Source organism: Myotis brandtii, unplaced genomic scaffold (genome assembly GCF_000412655.1).
Source record: "Myotis brandtii unplaced genomic scaffold, ASM41265v1 scaffold190, whole genome shotgun sequence".
Taxonomy (NCBI): domain Eukaryota; kingdom Metazoa; phylum Chordata; class Mammalia; order Chiroptera; family Vespertilionidae; genus Myotis; species Myotis brandtii.
Genome location: NW_005357076.1, coordinates 1,617,743 through 1,641,108, shown reverse-complemented (window position 1 = coordinate 1,641,108; position 23,366 = coordinate 1,617,743). Strand labels below are relative to the sequence as shown.

General features: G+C 48.9%; 1 protein-coding gene across 32 annotated transcripts in view; it reads right to left on the bottom strand.

The window, feature by feature from the left end:
* The window catches only part of KCNMA1 (potassium channel, calcium activated large conductance subfamily M alpha, member 1), a 697,075-nt gene that overhangs the window by 220,308 nt on the left and 453,401 nt on the right, over positions 1 to 23,366 (bottom strand). For 31 of the 32 annotated variants that reach the window (XM_014538327.1, XM_005864642.2, XM_014538330.1 and 28 more), the window contains exons 6-9: positions 18,964 to 19,039; positions 8,129 to 8,204; positions 5,524 to 5,694; positions 3,620 to 3,711 (exon numbers count right to left, since the gene is read on the bottom strand). In XM_014538327.1, the coding sequence (XP_014393813.1) occupies positions 3,620 to 3,711; positions 5,524 to 5,694; positions 8,129 to 8,204; positions 18,964 to 19,039 (415 nt within the window). Of the gene's footprint in view, positions 1 to 3,434; positions 3,527 to 3,619; positions 3,712 to 5,523; positions 5,695 to 8,128; positions 8,205 to 18,963; positions 19,040 to 23,366 lie in introns of all 32 variants that reach the window. The other variant, XM_014538348.1, reaches the window with a different exon arrangement.

Genomic DNA, 23,366 nt, shown 5'->3' with positions numbered 1-23,366 from the left:
AAGACCTCCCAATTGGAAAAAACTGCCTTCCTTGGTCATTCCTGGAACCCCTGGTTGTTGACACCCAAGTCCCTGTTCTCAGGAGCCCCAATACATCATCACAAGCTACATTAGAGAAAAGCTGACAAGCAGACACACACCACCCCCACCCACTGTTGGCTCGGGCTGTCCTGTGGGGGGTCAGGTGTGGAATATTGAGGAGAGCGCTGGAGGACGCCCTTGATATGGTGTTGATGGGGAAGGTGTTCTGGGGATGTGAAGGGAAATGTTTACATTCTGCCAAACACACACTGAAAATGAGGTGCTGAGGAAGTCTTCATCTGCTCCGATACTCTAAAATGGGGTGTTACCTAAACAAACCCCCGAGCTTCTCGGCCCAATTTTCTTTTACTCTAAATAATCTTTGGATTTCAAAGTTGTGTGTCTCCGTGGCTTTGGGTGGCAAGTTACCTTGAGTTCTCCGAGGATGCATTTTTAAAAGGGAGGTTATTCCTGAGTAAAATATGCAACCATAAACCAATCCCTTAACCGTGTATATGTTTTTTTTAAAAAATATATTTTATTTATTTTTTACAGAGAGGAAGGGAGAGAGATAGAGAGTTAGAAACATCGATGAGAGAGAAACATCGATCAGCTGCCTCCTGCACATCTCCTACCAGGGATGTGCCCGCAACCAAGGTACATGCCCTTGACCAGAATCGAACCTGGGACCTTTCAGTCCGCAGGCCGACGCTCCATCCACTGAGCCAAACCGGTTTCGGCCCGTGTATATGTTTTAATTACTTTCTGGGCACTCACTTGACTAAATCCTCAGGAGCAGCGTGCATGTAAGCGGGTCCGTGCGTCCAGCACATACATTCATGCATACACACCAACATGGGCGAAGCGTGCTAGTTTCAGAGCCTGAACTCTATCTTTCAACAAAGTTTAGCTGCTTTCCTTTTGCAAATGCATTTAATTTTATCTGGAAACTTTTTGACGTTAGAAATAGAACAACTGTAGTTTCTCATTATGTTTGCTGCCAGAACCCATGCTTGGTTGCTCAACTAAAGACCTTATATTGCTAATTACTACCACATGCCCGTATCCCAAGCGCAAGGGAACTTATTGATTCTGACAGCCCATTCTCTCAACACTGAATTCCAAATGAAAACTCAAATTTTGGCCAAACATAACATTTCATCAATCTTGTTCTACTGACTGGAAAAACAACATCAAACAAAGGGTGCTAATGGCCCTCTATTACCGTGCCTTTCCCATGCTTATATTTTCTGATGAAAGATCTAAGTGACCAAGGGCTTCTTTAAACTACTTAGTAATTAGCTTTTGAACCAGGAAACAATGCGCAAAGTGCACAGTCCCCGTGCTGATGACAGAACCTGCTCTCTGTCCGCAGGGTCGGGGACACTGGAGACCCAGCGAGAACATAAAAAGCAAAGTGCACATTTTCATAAAGGGAATAGGAAAAAAGAGACGGGGGCGGGGGCGGGGGGAGTAAGCAGGCTAGCTGCGGTGATAAAAGATTACAGAGACGGAGGCAGAACAAAAGCCGCGGGAGCCTGTGATCTGAAGTCATCACCGTGAGGGGGTTGGAGTGGAAATGCCAAGGCAGAAAGCGCCCGGATGATCAGACCAGGCTGGGGGTGAGCGCTGGTCTGAGGGCCTGAGACGGTCACCGGTCACCAAAAGCTGTCAGCCACCAGGCCCACCCACACTAGGGTTGGTAAACTAATTGGGGGTGAAGGGGATTTTGCCTGGAGTGAGAGTCAAGACATATTTTCAACCTGGACTTCAGGGCAATTGACTTTACTGCCTCCTTTGGGGGCAGTGACAGGACACGCCGGCTGGGACAGCGGGTGGGAGGCCAACACGGCCCTGCCCGCGGAAGGCCGTCTGCTTTATGGCGACCTGTCCACACTTGAAGGCAGAACCGAGAGAGAAGCTGTTTTCCTCTTGGCATGGAGCACATGACCAATGGAATCTCCAGACGTATTTGGCCTTTCGGATGCAGCCAGTGGCCCAGAAATCAGAGCAGCTTGGTTCTGATCCCATTCAGGCCGTTAGGGGAACAGGAGAGCAGGGCTCCATCAGCAGGGAGGTGGAGGCACGGGCTGGCTCCACGAGAAGGTGCCAACTGGCTCCCTCTCAGCCACTGTCCTTTGTTCCTTTGAACGGAAACTGGTGTCCTGTGGGCAGTTCAAGAAAGTAAGCCCTGTTTTACCCGCCTCCTCATCTTCTGAAGGGAGGACGGACACCCGAGCGCGGGGTGAGCTGGAACCACCTCAGAGAGGGGGTCCGCGCATCTACTGGGACTGCAGGGCGCGGAGGAGGCAGCGAGGATGGAGGGGTCACCATGCTGCTGGTTTGATTTTCTCTTAAAAAACAGAATCGGCTATTTAAGAGTTTATCTGAAAATGAATGAAAGAAGCCTCGTTCCAATTCAGGAACTTCTGTAATAGGGAAGGGGCAAGAGTGATGGAAAGATTCCACCTCTAGATCGGGTGGGAGTGACTGGCTGTGCACACCGGCGCAAATGTCCTGAGCTGCATGAGAAAGATGTGTGTGTACCTCTTACTCCATGGAAGTTAAGACAGAAAACAAAACCTCAGAAACAAAGCTGTGCCCAAGAAAAGTCCTTTTTACAAAAGGGACGGATGGTTGCTGCCTGCCCGGCCTCCCTCCAGCAGGGACCGGAGAGATGGCGGCTGGCAGAGCACGGCGAGCTGAGGTCCGGCCAGGTACTCGGAGGGAAATCTCTGGTGGATCACGGACCCACATACTGATAACGTGATCTGAGCACACGTTGAAAGAGAGCCCATGGAGAACGCATTTGTGTATGGAAAGCCAAACAAAAGACACTTCGGCCTTAGCATGTGGTGTCCTGAAAATCAGAAACATATTACTTCTTGCCCACAAGGAATTGCAAGTGAGTAATGAATCCCTGTGAGGATAAACTCTGTGCCTCCCGGCTAAAGAGAACTGGTTCCCGGTGGCCACGCCTGATAGTAGGCAAGGTGACCTTGACCTTGCCCTCCCTGAGAATTCCTTGCTGGAGTAAGATCTCACGTTACTGCTGCACAGATACCCCATAAAATGGCATCATCTGAGTGTGGGGGACCTGAGTGTAACCACCGAGCCAGTTGGTGTGAGGAATGAATGAGCATGGGTTACTTGTTAGGGACCAGAACAGAAAATACAGGCCCGGTGATAGCGGGACGCCTTCCAGGATCAACCCATGTCTCTTGGAAAGATGCGTGGGGGGAAAGCGGTGAATGAGAACAGGGCCGGGCGGCTGGTCCCAGGGTGACAACCCGGGTAACATCACACCCTACCCAGAGTGTGGCCCTTCCCTCACAGAGACGCCCGGGTGGGTAGGAGAGGGCAGGACTCCTGGAAGCCACTCAACCACATCTTTTCTGGTGCAACCGACTTACTTTCTGCCTCCATGTTTGTTAAAAGTCCCGCCGAATTTATTCCGATTCAGGATGAGAGCAGCAATTTCGGGCACGTAGCGGGCAAACATTGCCTACATGCATGAAACAAAGAAACAAGAGCCAAAAAAAACAATGGCATGCAGAGAGGACCCCGCAGCGGAGGCAGCAGACCTCTGGATACTTACTTTCTTCCACTAACCGCACTATAGGAGCCCCCGTATTTCTTGCGGTTTCCTATTAACTCTATGATTTCAGGGACGTAGCTGGCAAACATGGCCTGAGGAGAAGATAGGAGACAGAAGAGAGACTAAAAAGACAGGCCAAAGAAAGGGGTGACCTTTTCAGAAGGGGGGGATGCTGAGATCTGAAAACACAAAAGGATTAGGACGGCGAAGGTACACACTAATACGCTGGATTATAAAAAAGGCACAAAAAGGGTAAGCTCCTGAAAACACACGAGGCAAAACAAACATCAGCCAGCCTAGACAACTAAAAAAATCACAGTTGCTACTGATATTGCCCAAAAGGCAACTACAAAGGAAAAATACAAAGGAGACAGGGATAAATAAGTTGACATCTAGTTCTTCTTCCTGAAGAGAAATAAGTAAGGGGGAGGCATGCTGGGGAAATTACACACTTACACAGGCACTGACACACACGCACACACACACACACACACACACACACACGTGCACACACATGTACACTCAGATTACTGCAGGGAAAGACCTTTCTAGTTAAAATCTAAAGGACAACCAATGCCTATGAATGATTAAAGATAATAAACACCAAAGAAAGGTTAAAATAATACAAACCTTTGCATTTAAAAAAAATCACTAAAAAGCACACAAGGTAAATTGAGGAAATCACATGGGAGGAAAGGACAGCAAGGAGAAACACAATTCTGCCATGTTTTGTCCAACAAACAACGCGCCTGTGGCTGGATAACCGGGACCTCACAGATGCTGTGGGAACACCTGTGTTGACGCACACACACACACATGTACATTTACATACATTTTTAAATGTATATGCCCTATGCATACAAAACAGAGAGATGAGTATGCATAGAGTAAATGTGTGTGTGGTGTACATATCTGAAAGCTGTGTGTGAAGTAGGATTTTCATCATTTACCCCACACACAGCAAAAACTGAATCTTAGCCCAGCCAGTGTGGCTCAGTAGTTGAGAGTCGACCTATGAGCCAGGAGGTCACGGTTCGATTCCTAGTCAGGGCACATGCCCGGGTTGTGGGCTCGATCCCCAGTGGGGGGGGTGTAGGAGGCAACCAATCAATGATTTTCTCTCATCATTAATGTTTCTTCTATCTCTCTCTCCCTCTCGCTTCCTCTCTAAAATAAATAAAAATATATTTTTTTAAAAATCAAAAGTTAGAGCGAGCTGCTTTGAGAGACAAAATGCAACCACAGCCACTGTGTTGCCAAACGTCCCTTGAAAATGACAGCATAACCGACCATGATGATCTGCATAGAGCAGAAAAGCAAACAGTGAAACTTGCTGACTTACAAGGGGAAGAAAAAACACCCCAGGTGCCACACTGGGTGACATCCACCTGGACAAGACCAGTGGGCCTCCATCTCCAACGTGGGGACCCCACTCGTTAGGGCAGGCCCCAGCCACAGTGTTTGTTGGAAGTTTGGGGGGGACCGTCAAGGGGCGGGAGAGCTCTTGAAACCGCAAACTGTCTATGGAGTATTGACAGCATCCACCAGGGTCAGGGGACAGCAACTGTCCTTGCAGAATGTCAGATACTGAATTACATTACTAAGGGACAGACACTCACTTAGTAAGTGAGCAGCACTTTCTTAAGACAATTAGGTTTGCTCCTGGCTAAATGGCTGGCCCTGACAAGGGCAAATGCCTGGTTCTCTGGGAAACAAGTTAATACACCAAAAAAATATGCAGAAAAGTCACCCTCACACTCGGACCGACTTAGCCTGATTGTAACACTAAGGCAATCGCTTGCTTCTAGCACAGAAACACACTATCAAAATACAAAGCTTTTGGGAATGGATAATAGAAGATATTAATGACCATAAAAATCAGCATCATAACAAAGAGCTTTTACCAGTCCCCCGAGGATGAAGAAGACCATGAAGAGGCGCCCGAGCGTGGTTTTCGCGTAAACATCCCCATAGCCAACAGTGGACATGGTGACCATGAGCAAGTAGACACATTCCCAGTACGTAAGCGCCTGGTTGTTTTGGAAATTTTCCCATGGGTCCCCTGAATTCTCCACCTAGAGAAGGGGACAGGGGAAAAGAAGGGAATATTATGCTAGAGATATATATCCTATATAATAAAAGCTTAATGTGCTAAGTGTCTGGTCTTCAGTTCAACCAATCAAAGTGTAATATGATAATGATATGCTAAGGCAACTCAACTGCTCTCTATGGTGTGCACTGACCACCAGGGGGCAGACAGCTGACTGGTTGACCAGTCGCTATGACGTGCACTGACCACTGTGGGGCAGATGCTCCAACTGGTAGGTTAGCTTGCTGCTGGGGCCCAGCTGATCAGATTGAGCAAGATGGGCTGGACACGCCCTGGAGCCCTCCCATGGAGCCTCCCCGGCTGGCCAACCTCCCACACCCCTCCCCAGCTCTGACTGTGCACCGGTGGGGTCCCTCGGCCTGGCCTGTGCCCTCTCACAATCTGGGCTGAGGGACTCCCCTAACCCCCGCCCCTGAGTGTACAAATTTCATGCATCGGGCCTCTAGTATATATATAATAAGCCAGGAGCACAAAAGCTCCAGCAGGATGTTTTGGAGGGGCGGCCCCTCAACCCCAGTGTTGGCTACCTGGGCTGGGTTCTGTGAGGGACGACTGAGCAGGTAGCAGGGAGTGGTAGGAGCACAATCATGCACTGGAAGTAAATGGCCCCAGTCCGTTTTTCCTTCACGTTGTTAAAGATCTGACGCCAGCTGCATGTTAAGGCCTTGCTCTGGCCTCACTTTATGACATTCCCATCAAGGAAGGGGCCAGAGAGTCCTGCCCTGCCCTTTCTCAGCGAGTTCCTGCTCAGTCTCCCAGCGCCCCACTCACAGGCTCCCAAAGAAAATCTAGGGCCTCCCGCAGAGGGTTCCTCCTTTCATCACCCGCCATGGGCCTGGCTCCTCCAGATCTCAAGCCCAAACCCCCAGCAGCATCTCCTGGGGTCTGGCTCGGCTCCCTGCTTTGCAGATCCTCAGCAATGGCTCCACCCTGCGAACCACGGGCGGTTCCTGGGAGCACGAAAGGGGGCCCATGAGAACAGTTTGCTTTTGCATGACTCTGTAGGCCCAGGGCTAGCAAACATTTTCTGTAAAGAGCCAGAGAGTAAGTGCTTTTAGCTTAGCGGGCCATGCAGTGTCTGATTTCTGTAGGGACACCTCAGCTCTGTGTTGGTGGGTGAAATCGGCCAGAGGTAACACTGAAACTGAGGGAGCGGGTCAGGTCTGCAGACCTGTGGCCCAGGCCGCAGTGTGCCCATCTCTGCTTTAAATGTCACAAACACTTTCAGGCCTCTCATCATATCTGATCTGCCAACAAAGCCGTGAGGCAGGCAGGAGAGGTACTGTAGATACTCTCAGGACAGAGGGAGAGACGGCGGCTGGGTCTCCCGGACCAGGGCCTGTGATCCCTCAGTGTGGCCAGTGCAAGGACAGGCCCCAGGCCCACAGGTCCACAGACCCCAGACCTCCATCTCTGCCTCTCCAGAAAGCTCCCAGGACCTGCCTGGTCAACACATCACCCGTCCTCAGCTCACACATCATCCATCCTCAGAGCACACATCACCCATCCTCAGCGTGCCCTTTCTATGGAAGGTCCTGGTGCTCCTCACAGCAGGAAGGCGAGGTCACTGGCTATTGAAAATGACTAACCCGTCCCTATCTGCGATGCAAGCACTTGGCAGAATTAGGGTGATCATCGAAGGGTGATTTCAGCCAAGAAACCCATCAGCATAAATGAGAGCCTGGCTTCCACTGGGCTGTGCTCCATGGGGTGAAAATCAGGTAAGTCCCAATGATAAGCAGCTAAATGCCAGCTTCCACCCCTGAGGCAGAGAGGGGCTCCAGGGAGGGGCACCCCTACTCAAAGCTTCAGGGTCAGATAAGGTTCTTTCAGGGGTAACAGTTTGTGTTGGTCTCAAACAGGCTCCCTGCAATAGCTGTGTTCCCTAAAAGCAGGAGAAGTCTGCCCTGAGGGGGTGAGAACAGCTTCACTTCTAATACAAGGCTTTTAAAGAATCGCTCATTTATAAGAATTAACATTTTTTTTGAGATACAGAATAACTTGACAAGTCATCAGGGAAGAGAATCAAAGGTGGCTTTTTGTAAGGGGGAAGTGAAAAGAAATTGAGGGATCTGAATGTGTTGTTTACAAAGATGTGGGGCAAACTTCCGACCATGTCCCCAAGACATTTTCAGGCGTTTGCTGAGGGAGCATTGCCATCTTGTGGCTGTCTGAGGGTATTGCAGACAGAGTGAAAATGTAAAACGGCAGGATACTAGTGCAAACTTTACTCACCACTGGAACCAGTTTGGGGTAAAGGGTTGGAAACCCAGGCAACGGTGCAGTTGCTTCTTCTTTTCTTACGCTGGACAGCTGGGCTTAAGTTTCTCCACAGTGAGAAACAATGCAGGTACTAAAATGACTCAGAGGCTTGTTCCAGGAAAGCCAGAGCTACTTACCAAATGGATGAACCCGGCTGCGGTGAGCCACGTGCTGATAAATATGGAGAGCAGATTCACCAGCTTGATGGAATTACTGTGCGGAGACAACAAGCAAAAGCCCGGGTTACATCACAAGTCCCTGCTGGGGCTGCCTCTTCAGCGGACAGGAAGCTCGGCTCTGGCTCCCAGCGCTTCTCTCACTCCCAAGGGAATGCCCCGAAGGTGGCGTAAGTGGGCCAGGCCAGAGCCTGTAGGAAGGTCACATCTGGGCTACTGAAAGGTGCCCCTAAATTAACCCTCCAGTTGTGCTCAAGGTTTTTATTATTATTATTAACTTTTATTTTGAAAGTCTTTCAATCTACAGGAATAATCAAAGAACAGTATAAGGAACCTTATATGCCCTTCACCTAGATTGACTAACATTTTGTCACTTCACTTGCTTTTCTTTCTTTTCTTTTCTTTTCTTTTCTTTCTTTCTTTCTTTCTTTCTTCCTCCCTCCCTCCCTCTCTCTCTCTCTCTCTCTCTCTCTCTCTCTCTCTCTCTCTCTCTCTCTCTCTCTCTCTCTCTCTCTCTCTCTCTCTCTCTCTCTCTCTCTCTCTCTCTCTCTCTCTCTCTCTCTCTCTCTCTCTCTCTCTCTCTCTCTCTCTCTCTCTCTCTCTCTCTCTCTCTCTCTCTCTCTCTCTCTCTCTCTCTCTCTCTCTCTCTCTCTCTCTCTCTCTCTCTCTCTCTCTCTCTCTCTCTCTCTCTCTCTCTCTCTCTCTCTCTCTCTCTCTCTCTCTCTCTCTCTCTCTCTCTCTCTCTCTCTCTCTCTCTCTCTCTCTCTCTCTCTCTCTCTCCCTCCCTCCCCCCCTCCCTCCCTCCCTCTCTTTCTTTCTTTCTTTCTTTCTTTCTTTCTGTATTTATTTTTTGGCTGAACCACTTGCAAATAGACTGTAGACATCATGATTCAGCCCCCTAAGTACTTCAGCATTCAACAGCCAAGACAGACATTGTGCAGGACAATCCCAATAGAACAGCCGTGCCTCAGAGAGTTCACAGGAATTCAGTAAGGTCCTGGAATACGCTCTCCCTGTTTAAGTTTCCCCATGTATTGATGTTTGCATTTTTGTCACCCTGATCCAGGAACTACTAAGGTTCATGCGTTGTTTGGTTAATATGTTGCTTTAATCCAGGGAAAGTTTCTATAAAAGGTCAAGCAGTAGATATATTGGGCGTTGTGGGTCATAGAGTCCCCGTTACAACTCCTCAAAGCTGCACTGTAGGATTAGAGCAGCCTGAGACACATAGAAAGGAATGGATGTGGACGGGTGCCAATAAAACTTTATTTACAAAGCAGGCATGGGCTGCTATGGGCTATATAATTTGCTAATCCCTGCTCTATCCTCCTTTCACCTATACTTCCTTTTTTATTTGTTTTTCCTGACATTTAATTTCTGTGCGCCAGCTCAGCTATCTTATAGAACACCCCAAATTGTGGATTGGTCTGATTGGTTCCCCGTGATTAGATCCTGTTTTAGTTCTTCTGTTAGAGTATCTGCCTCCAATGGCATCACATCAGGAAATCCCAACTCAGTCACACAGGTATAGTCACTCGGTTACCATGGGAATGTCAAATCTCTCCAGGAAAGGTGTCCTTTGTAATTTATCTGCAATCTATGCCCTGAGACTTTGAGACCATAAGAATATCCTGCTCCCCAACAACCTTATATCTAACTAAAGGCCAAGTGCACAAAATTTGTGCACTGATTGTGTCCCTAGTGGCTGCCAGCTGGCCCTGCCCCCTGGTCGAACTCCCAGACGAACTCCCGGTTGAGGGGACAATTTGCTTTTATTATATAGCATAATGTCAGCATTCACCCGTGTTCCCTGAGTGGGTCAACTGGAACTCACTACATTTTAAGCTCCCTGAGAGGAGCCTTGTCTGTCTGGGTTCCAGAAGCAGTGAGTCCCTGGTGCACAGTATGACTTCTATGAATATGTACTGAGTGATATGGTCTCTTCCTCTGCCATCTCTATCCCACTAAGCGTAAGGGTCACCCTGTCCACTCCCACTGGAAAAGAGCTCCTTGAATGCTGCTGCCAGCAGGTCACTTCCTGCCCACAGGCTCCCTACTGAGTGAAATGTTGTGCCCCACCTCTGTCCTCCCATTTCCAGCACCATCTGAGGCTCTAGGCTCTTCTTCCACACTATGCCTTCCTGCTCACGATGCCTTTGTTTATTAATTGGCAGGAACGTCTTTCTCCTCTACCCAAGTCTTTTCTTCAAAACCTGGTTCAATCCACCTCCCTCTGCATGCAAAGTGGCTCCTCCTCTTGGCTCTTACCACTCAGCCACTTGGTCATTGATCCCACTGGCTTAGACATCTTTTGCAATGTGATTGTGGGTGGCTATTTGACTCTGATACCTAACAGCATCCTGTAGGAAAGAACTCTATTTTTATCTCTTCTAGTCCCCCCTACCGGTCCAACACCACCCCCAGGGTGGTTCACCCATCACTCTTGATTGATCTCTGCCTCTTCTCTACTCTCTCTCTCTCAAGGGGATCCAACATGTAAATTCTAAGTGTTTAAGATCATCGTAATAGGAACGGCTAACACTTTTTTATTATGCGCCCCACCATTCTAAGTGCTTCACATATATTAACTCATCTAATCTTCATAATGACTCTACGAAGTCATCCAGAGGTCAAGAAACTGACCCAGGTTCACACAGCAAGCAGCAGAGTTGGAATCTGGACCCAGGCCGCGTGTCTGCAGGGCCTGCCCTCTTGGCCACACACTACAGAGCACCAGTCACATTAGAAAGCCTCCCAGATTGCTAACAAAACTGGGCTCCGCCCACACTCTGAGCACAGGAGATGAAAAAGGGTGGGAGAGTCCTGCCCCGAGGGGGAGTCCGTCACAACATATTGATTAACCTCTACAGCTGTCACAGAAAAGAATGAAGAGGAAAATCCTAGTGACCACATCTCTCCTGGGGCCCCACGTGGAGGAATGTTGATGGGGCTGTGGCCCACGGGGTAGCCAGGGCTACAGGAGGAGCCCGCCCTTGAGGTCGGTGCCAGGATGGGCATGATGCCAGTGTCCAGCTTTCCTTTTCCCTCAATCTCTTCCCTTTTACATAACTGGGCAGAGGATCATGGTCTTAGTTTTCTAGAGTTGGTTCTGACAGTTCAGGAAAAGAATGAGCAGATATTTTCACTTTTGTGGGCAAGACTGATCTTTTGAAGTGTGTACAACAACTTCCTTGTGGTTCAAAACCAGACTAGAGAAACAACAAAGCCCACTCTATCTTTCTTGGTCATTTCTAGCGTGCCGGATTACAATAATGGCCGATTTTTATTGAGACATTATTAAATATGTGCTAGGCACTGTTTTGAGTTCTTCATTTTCTTCAGAGTTTTTCATCTATACAGAGTTTCCCTTTGATGCAGGTGCTATCACTGTTCCCACTACCCAGGTAAGGAAAATGAGGCTTGGTGAGTAAGCAGCTTCCTGGGGAAACATGGGAGTAGGTGGTGGGGTCAGTATTCAAACCCAGGCCTGCCTGGCCCAGAGCCCGCTGACCTGAGCAACATGGAGGGGCGGTGCAGAGAGTCCCCGTGGACCGCTTTCCTCGATGCTTTGCCTACCCCGCATCTCTTCTTCTAGGGAAGCCCCGTGGATGGGCTGGGTGTCCATCAAAGGCCCTCACCTGTCCCTCCACTTGAGTGGCCTGAGCCAGGCTGACCAATGGAGGAACTCCCAGCTCTAAGAGTGATGAGGTAGAGACTATTAGAAGCGGGAAAGAATCTTTCTCCTGAGACGTGGGTATGCTCTAGTGGGCCACCTGCCCTGGAAAAAGCCTGCCTTGGAATGAAATCCGAAAGACAAGGAGATAGAGACAGAACCCTGACAAGAGCAACTGAACCCCTGAATGGGACATGCCCAGCTCCCTCTTGGACCCACAGTCAGCCAAGGCTAGTGCGAGGTGGACTCTGTCACGTGCAGCTAAAAGCCATGTGCCTACAATAGAAGGGTTGATGTCCAACATGCTCTTGGAAAACCCAAAATTGATCGGGTCTATAAGTCAGGTCTGGGACTGTCCATCTGTGGAAAGAGGGTGGATCCGTACCACCCACTAGTGTGCTAACCAGTTAATCTGGACATTCTGCTATGAATCTAGTACAGATCTGCCAAATCCTGGCCTTCATCCCCTTTTCCAGACACTAACTACCACGGGTCACGCCTCACCTCTAAGTAGTTGCTGTAGCTGTGACGGAAGACGCCCACCTGGCCCTCACAATGTGTAAAACCTCCCTTCTAAGCCCCTCCCTAGAACTGGCAGATACTGCAGCTCCTGCCCTGTGTTCCCCAGAGCAGCCGGCCAGCTTCCTCACTGGTCTTGCAGAGGCTTCTCTCTGGAAGAACTGCCACCCCACCCAGATGTCTGCCGAGTGGAAATAAGGCAAACAGATAAAAGGCACCCACCCAGTGAGCCACAGCAGGGGAGGCAACCCCGCAACCAGTGTGCTGAGCACACTGTCCGCTTCTCAATGGGAAGCCAAACCAGACAGAACCCTCCCGCCTCTGCCTGGTGAGCCCTGGAGAGTGCACTCTGACGGTGGAGAGTGAGAAACCCATGAACAGGTAGCCAGGGGCAAAGAGAGAGACCTCAGGGAAGCGGTAACAGTCCATTTTCTCAGAGCATAACTAAGTACCAAGTTGATGCAGGTACAGACTCCCAGACCCTTAGTGCCTGAGCAAAGCAGTGTCCCACCAACAACCGTGTAGAGCAGCGGTTCTCAACCTGTGGGTCACGACCCCTTTGGCGGTCGAATGACCCTTTCACAGGGGTCACCTAAGACCATCCTGCATAACAGATATTTACATCACGATTCATAACAGTAGCAACATGACAGTTATGAAGTAGCAACGAAAATAATTTTATGGTTGGGTCACAACATGAGGAACTCTATTTAAAGGGACAGAAGGTTGAGAACCACTGGTGTAGAGCCTCTTGAGATATTAAATTCTTGGAGTCTCTGATCCTCTTGGTGCTTTGGGAAAAAACCCACCTAAATACGGCAATAATCAATCTTTAAATGATTAGTCACTGCAATATCAATAGTGCTTCAGGGGGCTCTTGCTGTACATAGAACATTTAATCATTGTTGCTAAGAGAGTCTGTATTCAGCCCTGAAATCTGATTCTAAAAGGAATCAGATTCTAAAAGGGGGGATGCAGCAAATCATCAAGGGCAGGCACGGATCTTCCTGTTCTTGTGATCAGTGTATCTTGTCCTGTTTGCCTTCAGTGTATGTAACAAGATGTGTTTGGGTTAACACTGAAAATGCCATCCAGTCTCCATAAAAAAGTGCAGATTTGTCCCTGTTCTGCCCCTCCACTATCTCCCGCTCTATTTCTGGCTGAGGGCACCAATGCCCTTATTTTGTCTTATTGTGACCTTTGCTGGACAGATGTAAGATACCGCCCCTGAAAAGTCCCCTGGACAGCACCACTCAGATGAAGGTTCTGAACACGGAATGGTGCAAAATCAAGTCTGTCCTTCTACCCCTTCAGCATCTCCAGCTCCCTCCTCTGCTCCACCAACTCCCACTGCCTAAGGCCATTCCCTAACACTCTTGCGTGGACAACTGCTCCCAGACTGGTCTCATCCTCTGTGGTCTTCAATGCTTCAAACCCTCTCTTTATGTCCGTGGTTCTCAACCTTCCTAATGCCGCTACCCTTTAATACAGTTCCTCATGTTGTGGTGACCCCCAACCATAAAATTATTTTCGTTGCTACTTCATAACTGTAATTTTGCTACTGTTATGAATCGTAATGTAAATATCTGATATGCAGGATGTATCTTCATTGTTACCAATTGAACATAATTAAAGCATAGTGATTAATCACAAAAACAATATGTAATTATATATGTGTTTTCCGATGGTCTTAGGCGACCCCTGTGAAAGGGCCGTTCGACCCCCAAAGGGTTCGCGACCCACAGGTTGAGAACTGCTGCTTTATGTAGTTGGTGCAATAGTGGATCTTCCTAAAACGTAACTCTGATCACATTCTTCTCCTGCTAAAGACCATTCAACCACTCTCTGCCCTCTGAGTCGAATCCATGACATTTGCAATTTGGCCTCTGCCTGCACAACCCTTAGACACCCTATGCGATGCTCTTTTTTAAGGACTTAACTTTGGAGCTATTTCCAAGGTTGTATATGTAGTACAGTGCTTTCAGTTCTCAAAATAGCCCCCTGATGTGTTTTGAGGTAAAAGGTGGTAAATGTATATCATGGAATGCCATGTGCAAAAGAAAAGCAATATAGTAGAATATTAGCAATGTTACCTCAACCATCTGTGGTGTTGGAAAATTTTACTTTATCCTTTATGCTTTTCTATATTGTTGAGATATTTACAATGAGCATATATTACTTAGAGAAAACAGGCAGTTTTCCTTCTTTTAAAAGTTGCTAGGTGAGCCCTGGTCAGGTAGCTCAGCTGGTTAGAGCATCATCCTGATACTCCAAAGTTGCAGGTTTGATCCCAGTCAGGTCACATACAAGAAACCAATGAATGCCTAAATAAGTGGAATAATGAATCTCTCTCTCTCTCTCTCTCTCTCTCTCTCTCTTTCTCTCTCGCCCTCCCCCCTCCCTCCCTCTCAAAAAAAACTTTAAATTGCTAGCCAACCCATAGTGTATGTGTGTGTGTTCTATCCTTTTTAAAAAAAACACATATTTTTATTGATTCCAGAGAGGAAGGGAGAGGGAGAAAGAGAGATAGAAACATTAATGATGAGAGAAAACCACCGATCAGCTGCCTCCTGGAGGCCCCCTACTGGGGATCCAGCCTACAACCCAGGCATGTGCCCTTGACCGGAATCCAATCTGGGACCTTTCAGTCCACAGGCAGATGGCATTTTCAGTGTTAACCACTGAGCCAAACCAGTCAGGGCCAGTGTGCTCTATCCTTGGACAGTTCCTTACATGTAGTGGACTAGCCTCCCTGTCCAGCCCCCCATCTACATGCTGTCCCATGGGAAGTTCCTGAAATGGGCTGGGTTGCACTTTCCTCATCTGCCAATAGCTCTATCACAGGGTGTGGAGTTTGTGGTGAGTGTGTGAATATTAAATAACGTGCTGTGTCTCAAGTGTAACGGGATAGTTTTCAGCACTAAAGTGTCGCTGTTCTCCCATGCTTCCTTCCACCTCTCCCTTCCCTCGCCCCAGCTGAGCTCCGAGCACTGCTCCTGGCTGTGGGGAGGGCGGCAGGAGTGCCCAGGACAGGACTTGACCACCCAGAACAAAGGCCTTTTTACTTTGAGTACAAGACCAAGGCCTTGAAATCCTGACTTTCATTTGCAAGGCTAGGCCCTTGGCTGACCACAGCCATCCAGCCCGCCTAGACTGGACCCACCCAGGTGACCAGAGAATCCTCAGAAATCTTTAAAAAGTGATCGTTATTTTGAGCCACCGAGTTTTAAGGTCACTCATCACTGGGCGACAAGTAACAGATATGAGGCATCTGGGTTTTTTAATAAATAATTTTCCCCATCAAGTCTACAGCATGATAAATTTACTTATGATACTTAACACAGTTCTGTTTTGATTTTGCATTGTATAGACGTTTGCTGTTGGTGTACAGGATGCAATTGATTCGGGGACTTTGAACCTTGCTCCATCTGTTAGTCTAACAATTTGTCTGGATTTTCTCTTGGGTCTCCTCTGGAGAAAATCATTATCTGCAATGTGATCCGTGTGCTAATGGTCAGGATCTACTGCACCAACTCAGGTGCGGGCGGCAGCCCCACCCAGAGCTGCTTACTGAGATCTCACCGCAGAGTCAGTGCCCTCTCGCCAGTCGGACAGAGACACGGAGACTCTCGGTGCCCTCAATAGGCCCTTCAGTTCCGGGGCATGCTGTCTCTCTCTCTCTCTCTCTCTCTCTCTCTCTCTCTCTCTCTCTTGCCTCACCCCCACATTAATTCTCTGCCCTGTTTCTTCCAGTTCTGGGCCAAGCAAGGCACCCGCAGAACAGACAATGAAACTGCAATTTCAAATCATCACTTCAAGTCACACTTTCGAAGTCCCCATCCCTACCTAATGCCGAAGGCGGGCAGGGATTTACCACCAGAGAAAGCCAGACGAAATCCCCCTAAAGGTGATTGTGGGCCTCCACCCTCCTGGAAGGTCCCCGTGAAAGCAGCAGAGTGCAGAGGTGTCACCAGAAAACGCCCACAGCCCTACAAACACCAAGGCGTCCCTTCTGTGGGAGATCTGCGCATGGCGTGCATGGAAGCAAGGAGCCAGGTCAGCCGGGCACCCGGAGCATAGGCCCAGAGGGTCATTCTAAGTCCCCAGAGTTCTAACGAGGACGTGAAGTTTTAGCCTGTGCCTGGTGATCTGGCCTGGCTGCCCCCCTATTCTCTGCTTTCCACCACAGAACCCCAAACTCCGGGAGCAGGAATCCCTCCAAGTCACCCCAAGGGCCATGTTCTCCCACCTGCTTGCTTTCTGCAGCTTCCTGGCTGGAAGCCAGCCCTTCCCCACCTCTCACCCCTCCCTCTCACTGCCCCCTCCCTCTCACCCCTCCCTCTCAGGGCCCCCACTCCAGTGGCCCCAGAATGGCACCTGGCTTTCTGCGAGGCTTACCTAGACAGGCCTTTGCCTTGAAAAGACGCTTGACTGCCCCACACTCATGCTCAGCCCAGCTTACCTACCCTCAGCACCCACCACACCAGAGGCCAGGCCAGCTGTCCCTCCCCACTGAGCTCTCTGACCCCGGGACGCCATCCTCACCCCACCTGCCACAGGCACAAAGGGCGCTCCATTCGGGCTTGAAGTGACTCTGTCACCTGCCCGTGACTGAAGCAACAGGAACTGGGACAATCCAAGCGGTGGGGTTGTGATGACACGCGCCCCTGACAGAAGGGGTTTCATTCAGTGGGAAGTGGGGAGTGCAGTTCTGGGAAACGTGCTTTGGGTTCAGGGGGGCCAACCCCCAGCAGCCTGCCACCTCATAACCCCGGCCTGGGGCCACTCTGTCCTGACCTACAGTCACCTCTCTCCCCAGCAGACTGTCTCACTCTCTCCCTGGGCACCGGGAGAATGGACTGCCCATACTGGAGGGTTATCAGCGGACGGTTCAACAGAGATGCCAACCCTGTGGCCTATAGCCAAAAAGGACTCTGCCCGAGGGCTGGGAAATGGGGGGAGGGGTCTCTGGGCAGATGGCTCATCAGTCCTCCACATCCAGAAAAGGAGCCGCTAATACAAGGATGGTGAGAACACAACTGTCCCCACGGTATCGCTCAGGGTACTGACACCATGTCAAAGTGCTGGCGTCAGAGGGTTAAAACTGCCAAATGGATGAGGTAGTTGTGAAACGAGGAGAGGAGACACTGTGCCATGTTAGAGGGTGTGGGTGGCTCCACCTCACACTGTCCCCTCCAGGAGAAACAGCTGTCTCCACATACAACCCCTGTGATCAGCACCGATTCTCCCTAAAAGGCAGTCCAGTGGAGCAAGCCCAGTGTAGGTGCGCAGGGGGGACTGCTGGAGATGTGCATAATTTTAATTTCAAGAGTCATTAGTGTCCATTGCATACAAGAGCCAGAAGAAGGTGGAAATCAGGGTTATTATTCCTCCGAGGAATATTGAAGATTGGCAATATTCACTCTAAGTCAGTAATATTACATACTATCCACTAGAGGGCGGAGTGTGGAGTATGATGTGTAGGATGGAGGGACACACTATCGGAGACTTCTAAGGCATTAGATTAGATGCTCACTCTAGTTTGGCTGATAGAAAGTGGATTGACCTCGCATTCCCACAGATGAATATGGAGGGAGGAGAAATCAGTGTGGACTTAAACCAAAATAAACAAACAAAACCCACCAAGACCCAAAGAAGAAAGCCAGTAGCCTGGCACATGTGTTGGATGTGACAGACTGGGCAAGTTGAGACCCAGAAAACGGTGCCAAATCCAAGGCCCCCCAAATGCAGGTGTGTTCATCACACATCACAGAGGGGCCCTGTGTCTAATCGTTCATCAAACACGTTCAGAGGAAATGGAACATTAGCGGTGAGCTTCTTAAAGAGTAATTTCCTCTAAGAGAAATTTATGGCCTGCACTTACTCTCCATTAGAGTACATCTAACTTCTTTTATTCGTTTATTCATCAAGACAGCCCTGGGTCCAGGCCAGCCCTGGGAACCCGCAGGTCATCGGGAAAGGGACCTCGGGGGACTTTCCTCCTGGTCCAGTGGAGTTTTCCAGATCATAGCAGGAGCAGCCGTGGTGCATTTGCAGGAAGTGTTCAGGTATTCCCCAAAAGGCCATTCACAGCACCAGCCCCAGGGGCGACGCTGGCTATAAAATGAACATCTGAAATGTACTTTGAAATGAAATGATTTTCTGTTTGCCGTATGAGGTTTTTGATTGCCTCTCCAAAAGCATTGCTTCTATTGCTTTTACGGCCAGGTTCAATTTCTTGTGTAGTGATGTAATAAAGGGGTGATTTAGAACTGGGAGCGAGGACTTCCGAATCAATGAGCAGATGTATCCCTCACCAGATGTGCCCCCTTGCCCCGTGACGCTGGGCTCATTTCCTGATTTCCAAGCCACCCGCGAAGTCCCAAAACTGGGGACACAGGCACAGCTGTTCCTCTCTTTACCACGGAGGCCCTAGCCCTGCTGAAGAGAGCACCCCAAGCTCTACTCTGGCTTTCTCCGGATCTCTGGGGCGCATCACTCTTTCTGTGAATAATGGAACTTTAAGGTTATCGTGATGAAAGCGAAACACAGCTGATATTTACAATTCCCCTTTGGGGACTGGAATGAGGAAAGAACATCTTACCTTGTCTTGAGGATATTCAGAAACTGCAAAATTTCTGAAAACTGGATCAGTCTGAGAGCTCTTAAAAATCTCAAACCTGGGAAGAGAAATGAAATAGAGACGCGTTATTTTCAGCGGGTGGTGATGTTCGCACCGTGTGATTTACAGCTGTCAGGGGCGAAGCGAGATGAAGTCCTTGCAGGAGATTTAACTGCCCATACTTTGGACATAGTCCTTCATCCCGATTCTTCGCTGGTTTCATCTCAGATGCTGAACAGAGTCGTTCAAGCAAGCTGTTTGGAGCCACTGTGAAGGAAGGTCCGGCGGGAGAGCCCGTTTAAGGTCTCTCGCGTGTCCACCTGAGGCAGCGTTTCAAAGTTACCTCGTCGCCAGAGAGGATTTTGTCTCTGAAAATGACTGGGAATAGCTCAGCGTTATGCTAAGAGCAGATTAGGAACAAATCTGATAACCTGATGTCTTTATGGATTTCTAAAGTCTCCGTCCTGATACAATGAAGAGTACTGCCCACTGCATTATCTGTTTTCTAAGCTCGCACACCCCATAACTTCAGGATTCAAAAGTCTATAATTCCACTCCTACCAAGTGTCAAGATAAACGTTCCTCCTTTCTAAATCAGCAACCTTTCGTGGATGGAGAACGAGCCAGTGTTTCCAGGTGGCAGAAGAGAGAGGAGACAGGGGAAAGAAAGACAACCAAGGATGAAAGAAAATTCAAATTACTGTTGTGTTTTGCTGGCCAAGGGTAAATATATATTTCCACTGAGAGCAGATCTGTGAGTCAGAAACTTTCTGAGTCCCTGATGGGTTTTAATGCTTGGCCTACATGCAAGAACTGGCTTACTGGTGGCCAAGGGTTTGAGACACTTTCAAGGTCACGTCCTCTCCTAAGGGGGTTTTCTTTTGCAGATCCCCCTAAAGCATTTCATTCAGTGCCTTGAAGCGCTGTGTGCTGCTGAGCGCCAAGCGAGCTAACTTGTTGACAGTGGGAGACGTTTTCTGCCCCCTATGTGAGGCAGTAAGGGGGCATCTAATGCACAGTGACGGGAAGAAGCGGTAGTGAGTCGCTAGACACCCAGGATGAATCAAAGAAAGCGGACAGACCGGACGTTCCCCCTAAACAGCTCCCCACTGGGCCCAGTTAGGTCACTCCTTGTTCAGGCATAAGGTGCCAAGGAAAAGCTCATTGAAAGCCCAGGGCATGGAAGGGTTCCTACTGCACAAAAGAGAAGAAAGGACAATGGCTCAAAGGGAAAACTTCTCATCTGACTAGGACTCACCTTCCCGAACAAAAGATGTTTTTCAGAAAAAAAAACTCGCCTTCTATTTTGAATGACGTTTACATTGGGTGTTGGGTTTTTTAATAAGAAAGTGCAGAGATGAGAAGGGTGCTGATGAAATTAAGACTCGGGAGTCCGAAGCAGAGGCCGAGCCACGCTGATGAGAGGCTGGCGTAACTGCTGAGAACTGAGCTTGACGCGAGGTCAAAACCAAGACGTCATCACAGAAGCAGGAACGATGGGGCCAGGGAGGGACAACATGACGCTTAAGAAAAGATCAATGGAGAGAAGACCACAGAGACCCAGCCTGGGAATAAAATGTGTTCCAGAGGGAAGGACAGGCGAGATCCTCGGTTCGGCCAGGACATAACAGGAAAGCACTTTCTAGATATGAAAAAAAAATGACTCGGGGCTCAACGGGAAAACGGGTGGCCGGCTCTTAGCAACCAATGCTGAGAAGTATGACTGTTTCCTGTAAATATCAAGCATTAAAATAAAGTAAAAAATAAAGTGTCCGGGTGGGGAGCGGGTTACCAGGAATGCAACTCAAATCATATTGTGCACTGTCAGCTTTAAACGACACCCAAGCAGCACCCAGAATTTTAGGACAAGAAGGGTCAGGCCCAGATTGGTACACCCAACAAAGTTGTTGTTCAACAGTAAACGCAACAAAAAGATATTTTCAAATACCCGAGGTCTCAGGAAATATATTATTTGTGCGAAAGTATTTTCAAAGAAGTTTTCAATCCTTCCTCAGTCAGAATGAGTCGCAGGGGCTGAAAAGTGTATTTTTATCAAATTGTCCTGTTGGTCTTAACGACTGGCCTCACTACAGCACCACCGACGTGGGCTGCTGGGAGGTAAAATAATAAATTTAGAAACACTGGGTAGGATAGACTGGCAGCACTGAGACCAGTCAAGGACATAAGGCTCTTTAGTCATGCCTTAGCCACTGACAGTTTCATTCTGAAAATCCCGTGTGTGCATGCATATATATTTTTCCACTCATGGAAACAAAAATAGAATACAGATGACCTAAACTTCAAACTGGGTTTCTTCCTTCTTATCGTTAAGTGATGCATTTGCCTCCTATATTGTTTGTTTGTAGCTCGCCACTCTATAGAGTGACTCATAAAAATAAAAGAGAATAAAAGCTTTCCTTTCCGATGAGGTATATGAAAATAAGGGTAAGAAGAAATGGATGCAGCAGCCACATGGTCCTGTACTCTTGCTAGAGGTAAACTGTTCGCCAACAAAAGCAAGCAGGGAGACCAGTAAGAGGAATAATGTATAAGAGAGGAAAACAAGCTGGCTCTCAGGAGAACAGTCATCCCAGGAGGAAACCCGAGAGCAATGTCCCTGCAGAGGGGCCGGGGGAGCAGCAGCAGCGTCCTCAGGGACAGAACCGCAGTGGGTTGTGCTTATGTGAAGGCCTGTGCTGGCCATATCCATGGCACAGGATTTCATGAACACAAATGAGTTAACAAAGTTCAAAATAGGTTTAAAAAATCAGTCTTCATTTTATCCTTGCTGAAGCCAGACTCTCAGGAGAAGTGGTGGTCTCAAGCGTGTATCTTTCAGGCACAGTTCACAACAGCCCCCTCGCTGCTTTCTGCCCTGGACCCCTGGTGGTCTATTCTCAGCATATCAGCTAGAGCGGGCTGTGAAAAGGTGGAATGGATGTCCTTCAATGCCCCATTTCACACAAAGTCAAAGTCCTTCAAGGACCTAAAGCAAGGCACCCCCATTTCCTTTTGGCCTCCTTGGCCTCCTCCTACTTTCACTCTGGTCTGGCTGTCTTCTCCGGTGACCTTGGCTGTGCATCATGCTCCTGCCTCAGGGCCTTTGCACACGCTGTCCTCTCTGCCTGAACACTCTTGCCCAGATGGGCGCACGATGCACCCCCTCACCTCCTCCAGGTGTTTACGCAGTGTCACTATCTCAGTGAGACCTTCCCTGGTTACTGTGTCCAAAACTGGAGCTCTCCCCTCACTCTCCCTCCTGTCAGAGTCGACAGTTAGTGATTAAGGAAAGAGAAGAGAGCAAAGAAAGTCTGATATAGTCGGGAAACAGCAGTTTCACAGTCACCCTGGCGAGTAACCAGCACCTTTCAGGACAACATTCTCTCTAGTCTATGAGGCCTGGCAGACAGCTTTACAGCCATTGGGGGGTTGGGGTGATGGCAGGTAAATGGCATCTTTCCGCTGGATAAATGGCGGAGGGGGAAAGGGGGCGGGGAAACTCCTTTTATAAAGCACGTGCACAGGAGAAGCCAAATGGCGACCATGAAGGAGCAGGGCACTCGCCTGGGAAAGTCTGGGGAGGGGTGGAGTGGAGAAGGACACCAGCCCCCAGGAAATCCAGGAAAGAGATCGGGTGGGGGAGAGCACCAGCACAGGCCCCGAGAAGCCGGGAAGGAGACTGGAGAGTTTGAAAGAAAGCCCGCTCTTTTGCAAAAGCAAGGAAATGCATGGAGGCTTCGCGAAGACCTCGGGGCAGCTGCTACCCTACAGCCTGCCCATTCTCTCTGCCTCCCAGAAAGTGTTCTGCCACCCATCCCTTTTCGCTCTAATAAATCTCGCCACTATGGCTAAACTCCTCCTCCGGGAGGGTCCCTGAAATTCTTTCTCCAGGAAACTATACAAGAGCCCACTTCCTCTAGCAACACCCTATTACTTTATTTCTCTCGCCGGCTGTTGTTTTCAGTATAAAGCACATGCATCTCTTTATGTCATTTGCATCCTTTCTACTTGGCTCTAGCATCAGCTTCCTGAGGGGAGTGACCTGTCTGGTGTGCTGGCAGCTGTAGGTCACATGCTAAGACAGTGTCTGGCGTGCGGTGGGTGCTCAACAAACACCTGCTTGACTTGAGTGAATAAATCAGACTCGAGAATGAGTATGATGGCAGAGCTAAAGGTTAGATATGCTGCATTCGGAGCTAGGCCTTGCTTACTGAGGGGAAAAGCCAAGAGCTCAAGGTCAGGGCCAATGCTCTGAGGCAGCGGTTCTCAACCTGTGGGTCGCGACCCCTTTGGGGGTCGAATGACCCTTTCACAGGGGTCGCCTAAGACCATCGGAAAACACATATATAATTACATATTGTTTTTGTGATTAATCACTATGCTTT